Source organism: Lupinus angustifolius, chromosome LG20 (assembly GCF_001865875.1).
Source record: "Lupinus angustifolius cultivar Tanjil chromosome LG20, LupAngTanjil_v1.0, whole genome shotgun sequence".
Lineage (NCBI taxonomy): Eukaryota > Viridiplantae > Streptophyta > Magnoliopsida > Fabales > Fabaceae > Lupinus > Lupinus angustifolius.
In genome coordinates this window covers 8,925,494-8,931,377 of record NC_032028.1, presented here as the reverse complement: position 1 = coordinate 8,931,377, position 5,884 = coordinate 8,925,494, and the positions used below count along the sequence as shown (strand labels likewise).

General features: G+C 35.6%; 1 protein-coding gene across 1 annotated transcript; it reads left to right on the top strand.

Annotated features, from left to right (window-relative positions):
• LOC109336297 (glycosyltransferase family protein 64 protein C5) lies at positions 725-5,884 on the top strand. The gene is made up of 4 exons (XM_019572814.1): positions 725-1,344; positions 1,776-1,898; positions 3,434-3,601; positions 3,746-5,884. Exons 1-4 carry the CDS (start codon positions 985-987, stop codon positions 5,429-5,431), a joined length of 2,337 nt encoding a protein of 778 aa, XP_019428359.1. The 5' UTR covers positions 725-984; the 3' UTR covers positions 5,432-5,884.

Genomic DNA, 5,884 nt, shown 5'->3' with positions numbered 1-5,884 from the left:
TTTAAATATGCATACAATTCAGATTTAGGTTTTAAAAAATTAATACAGGTAAACAAATCAAATCTACTATTATATGGTATATATAGGTCAAACATATTTAATGTAAAACCTAGGCTATCCTATTTCTATACCCACTTTATATGAAATGTATATTGGAAAACTGTCATCTCATAATCAAGTTGGTAAAAACTAAAAGGTGGCATAATCTTAAGAACGCAGGATTTGATTTGATCACACTATCATTAAGTTTTTAATAAAGCTGAATTCATGAGAAAACATCTAGTTTAGATTACATTTAGATTTTCTACCATCATTTTTTTGGTGATTTTTTAATTTCACTTCTCTTATTAAATTTTCTCTGTCTTATTTTATTTTTTTATCAATTAATTAGAAAATAAAACATCTACTCATTTGAGAAGATTAATTATCTCATTTAGACATTAAATTTATGACACATTTTATATTTTTTAAAAATAATTTTATAGAAAATCATTAAATAAAACAAATTTTAGTGGTTAGAGATGATAAAACATCCCATAATAGGAAAAAATAAAATATATTTTATTCTGTTAACTAAATAAAATATTTATTTCTAAAAATAAAAGAATGGAATCACTATTCTTTTTTGAGTGAAAATATATTTTTATTTTGTTTTTAGGGAAACACGTCGTGGAACATTTGTCAATGGAAAACTGAATTATATATAGACACTAAGGTAAGGATTGTTATGTTCCAGTCACACAACAATTCTCAGAAATTACCACTTTGTCCCGTGTTTTCAGAGAGAGAAAGAAAGAAAAGGAAAACAAAGAGAAAACCCCACACAACAGAAAAGAGAGAGAAACCAAAAAAATCCAAAAAAAAACAAACTTGTTTTGAAATGCGTGTGACCGTAGTACATCGCGGTGGCGCAGCCACGGCTTTGTGAGATATTCCGGCGTTGGAATTAGCGGTTCTGAGCATTTCCGGATACCCTTTTGAGAGATGGGTTCAGGGCAGATGATAATTGGCGGCGGCGGTGTTGGTGGCGGCGGAGTTAACGGTGTTGGTGGTTGTAATGGTGGTAATAGTAGTAGCTGTTGTGATATGAGGCAAAAGTGTTGGTGTAAAGGGAAATTGGAGAATCATCATAACTCTAACCGGATCTTCTCTTCAGGCTTCGTTTTCTTCTTCGGGTGTTTTGTTTTGTTTGGATCAATTGCCACCTTCTATGGTTGGCTTGTTTTCTCACCTTTTGTTCAAACCGCTCTTAACCCTTTTGGTTGCCAAGTGGACAATGAGGGTTCTTGGTCAATTGGGATTTTCTATGGTGATTCACCCTTTTCTCTAAAACCCATTGAAACTGTAAGTTTCTTTGATCCTTTCTCTTTCTGTGTTCATGGTTTGGTCCTTTTGTTGTTTTTGTGGGGTTGTTGATTTTTTTGACTTTTTGTTGACATGCATGTATGTGTTAATTTCTGATTCAAAGTTATCATTCTAAAAGGGAAATTATATAAAAAATTGATTTTTACCTTTTCTGAGATTTGTTTGATTTTGTTAACTTTTGATGATGAAGTTGTTGATCATCATCATGACGATGATGATTGAATTCAGTGTTTTTTTAAGCCCTGTTGTAAATTATGAATTATATGATGTGGAAAGTTCTGTTGTATTTTCGAATTAAGCCGCAAGTAGCATCATCATAAGATTTTTTTTTTAATTGTGAGTTTTTCTGGGTTTTGTGGATGAAATTAAAAGTTGTGTTCTTTGGATGTGATGGTTTTGATTCTGTGCAGGCGAATTTATGGAATGATGAAAGTGCTGCTTGGCCAGTAGCCAATCCGGTCGTTACGTGTGCTGCAGTTTCTGATGCTGGTTATCCCAGTAATTTTGTTGCAGACCCATTTCTTTTTATTCAGGTAACATTTTCTTGTCACCTTGGTTCATTCATATGTCTGGTGTTTCAGATTCTTTGAATGTTTTGTTGTTGCTTGTTTTTTTTTTAATTCTTTCTGTTATTTTTTTAATACCTTTTTATCTCTGCTTGCCAAGTCAGTGTTTGTAATCAATTTTTAAACTCAAGGATAGATGCATGATTATAAAATGCTATAGGTCCAGTTAAACAATACATCATGTTATTATTAATATTAATATTGATTGACTTGTCTGTTTCTGGAAAAAATATTCTGGGACCTTTAACTTTGAAATGATATGGAGCGTGGAATAGGTTCTATCAGTCTGAAAGCAGATAGCCTATACTTATATACAAATGATATTTTTGTTGTTGCTTTTGCCCCTGGACGGTTGAAGGGGGAGGGGGTCAGGAAAGGTTAAATTGTAACCATTGAAGTGAGACGAGAGCTCATGGCTAAGGCTTGACATCTTCTATGTTATTCTTGTCTACAAGGTGTTGTTATTATGTCTTGACTACAAGTATTAGGTGTTGTTAAGGAACTACTCATAGCAGTATATTTGAAATACTAGAACAGGAAAACTGGGATTTCTACCAAATGTATCTATCTGCATGGGTGTGTGCAGCAGAAGTCATTGTCCTTTTTTATTGTAATAGGATATTGGTAAAATGTACGAGTTTTAGTAGCATCAATTGTCGTATACTATAAAGCAATCAATTGTCGTATACTATAAAGCAATCAATTGTCGTATACTATAAAGCAATCAATTGTCGTATACTATAAAGCAATCAATTGTCGTATACTATAAAGCAATCAATTGTCGTATACTATAAAGCAATCAATTGTCGTATACTATAAAGCAATCAATTGTCGTATACTATAAAGCCATCAATTGTCGTATACTATAAACTCATCAATTGTCGTATACTATAAAGCCATCGGTGGTTGTATGCTATAAAGTTGGGGCTCTTTTGCGAATATAAAAGATAAATAAAGAAACAGTGGGCCCTCCTGGTTTTCATGTTTTAAAAAAATGGTAGGAATAGAGCCAATTATAGGGAGTGTCTAGAACAGTTCCATGCCCTAAATTTTCCTTTTTCTTCGTTCCCTTTTTCTACTGGTTGACAAAATTTATTGGCCAAGCTTAAGTTAATTACAAGTTCCAGCATCACTAAGGCTGCAGGAAAGTATTTCCTGCATTTAACTTTTTGTAGTTATCAGCCTTTGGTCCTTATAGGCGTTAGTCTGTAGTATGAATTTTCTATGTTGTTGGTTTGATATCTTAGTCTGTATATTGTGTGTTAGTCTCTCCAAATGAAATGGTATGATTATTTAAAGCCTATATATTTGCATATGCAAAAATGAGAATATGCACATAAATGTTTGTGGAGGATACGTGAATGATGTGAAATATTTATGGAAAATTGTAAATATCTCATTATCGAGGTTGTTCATCTTTGAAGTTTCCTGTTTTTATTTATTTATATGGATAATCAGAAATCAGTAAGAACCTATTCACTTATATCCGCTTTACAATTCAGGGTGATACTTTATACCTGTTCTATGAGACAAAGAATTCAATAACTATGGAAGGTGATATTGGAGTTTCAAAAAGTACTGATAAGGGAGCAACATGGCAACAACTGGGCATTGCCTTGAAGGAAGATTGGCATCTTTCTTTTCCATATGTCTTTGAGCATGACGGCCAGGTATTGTTTCTTAGAAAAAGCATTCATATTCTGTTATCAAGATGATGTATATGAACTTGTATTATGTTCTTTTACTTCTTAAATTAATAATTTTATTAAAGTTACAATAATTGTAATCTTCATTTTCTTCATTTGTTACTTCAGATATATATGATGCCTGAGGGTAGTAGAAAAGGAGAACTTCGTCTTTACAAAGCAGTTAGCTTCCCTTTACAGTGGAAATTGGAAAAGGTCATCATGAAAAAGCCCCTTGTTGATTCCTTCATCGTCAATTACAGTGGGAGGTATTGGCTTTTTGGCTCTGATCATACTGGTTTTGGCACCAAGAAAAATGGGCAGCTGGAGATTTGGTATAGCAATTCACCTCTCGGTCCTTGGAAACCTCACAAGAAAAACCCCATCTTTAACATTAACAAGAGCTTGGGTGCTCGCAATGGAGGCAGGCCATTTTTATATGAAGGGAATCTTTATCGTGTTGGCCAGGACTGTGGTGAAACATATGGCAGACGTGTGCGTGTCTTTAAGATAGAAACTCTTACCAGTGAGGAGTACAAAGAAGTCGAAGTGCCTTTGGGTTTTGTTGAGCCAACCAAGGGTCCAAATGCTTGGAATGGTGCTCGTTACCATCACCTAGATGTCCAACAACTGCCATCAGGTAACTGGATCGGGGTTATGGATGGGGATCGTGTTCCTTCTGGAGATTCAAACCGGCGGTTCATCCTTGGTTGTGCTTCAGTTGCAGTTGCTGCTGTTTTCATTGTTCTATTGGGTGTGTTGCTTGGTTTTGTGAATTGCATTGTCCCTCCCAATTGGTTCATTCATAACTCTGGGAAGAGGAGTTTTGCTTTATCAGCTTGGGAAAGATCAAGTGCCTTCTCTTCACGAGTAAGACGGTTTTGCACTCGCTTGAACAGAGTCCCAACATTTCTCCGAGGTAAGATAAACCAAAATCCTTGGGCTAGGAGCTTTGTTCTTGCTATAATATTTGCAGTCGGGGTTGGATTGATGTGCATGGGAGCTAAAAATATCTATGGGGGAAATGGATCAGAACAACCTTACCCCTTGAAAGGACAATATTCCCAGTTCACATTACTAACAATGACCTATGATGCTCGCCTCTGGAACTTGAAGATGTATGTGAAACATTACTCAAGATGCTCATCTGTAAGGGAGATCGTTGTGGTGTGGAACAAGGGAGTTCCTCCAAATTTGAGTGAACTGGATTCTGCAGTACCAGTGAGGATCAGGGTAGAAGAAAAGAACTCTTTAAATAATCGGTTCAAGGCCGACTCATTGATAAAGACACGAGCTGTCCTTGAACTTGATGATGATATTATGATGACATGTGATGATGTTGAGCGTGGTTTTAACGTGTGGCGTCAATACCCAGATCGTATAGTTGGATTCTATCCTCGACTTATTAGTGGGAGTCCATTAAAATACCGAGGAGAAAAATATGCCCGGAAGCATAAAGGGTACAACATGATTCTTACTGGTGCAGCATTCATTGATTCTCAATTAGCTTTCAAGAGGTACTGGAGTGAGGAAGCCAAGCAAGGGAGGGAAATGGTAGACAAGTACTTTAACTGTGAAGACGTGCTTCTAAATTACTTGTACGCCAATGCAAGCACCTCATTGAAGACTGTTGATTATGTGAGACCAGCTTGGGCAATTGACACTTCAAAGTTTTCCGGAGCAGCGATTAGCCGAAACACACAAGTGCATTACGGATTACGAAGTCGTTGCCTGATGAAATTTTCCGACATGTATGGAAGTTTGGCCAATCGCAAATGGGGATTTGACAGTCGGAAAGATGGTTGGGATGTATAGTAGGTAGTTTTTGTATTTTTACATCTCTATGGGTAAAGTGTTATCTCTATTCTCTGCACCCCACTGTGAATCTTACTTTTAGGAGGGGTTTCAAATAGAATACCAGCAACATGTAAATTGGTTATGTAATGGCCTTTTCATGTTATATTTTTTTAATTTATGCCTCCAATCCTCAGAGGGTAAGTTATGGTGAAGTTGGTATTGAAGGTGGAAACATGAGGAAAAAGGAAAGATTGAAGAAAGATGAGACAAATGGAAAATTGGGGTAACTGTAATTTTGATCCTGCAGTATTTGGCATTGATTTTTAATTCTGATTGCATTATTGACAATTTCTTAGCCTTTTAGGGTGCCTTTCTTTTATTCTTAAAGATTGACTTTTTGTTTGTGGTTTAAGGAAAGGAATGAATTTGAACCATTACAGATGGTCATCATGAATGTGAGTTGAATTGGTA

Excerpts from the sequence above, each read along its gene's own strand:
- LOC109336297 (XM_019572814.1), top strand. The coding sequence starts at position 985 with ATGGGTTCAGGGCAGATGATAATTGGCGGCGGCGGTGTTGGTGGCGGC. Across the intron at positions 1,899-3,433 it reads ACCCATTTCTTTTTATTCAG|GGTGATACTTTATACCTGTT; the intron begins GTAACATTTTCT and ends TTTACAATTCAG. Across the intron at positions 3,602-3,745 it reads TCTTTGAGCATGACGGCCAG|ATATATATGATGCCTGAGGG; the intron begins GTATTGTTTCTT and ends TTGTTACTTCAG.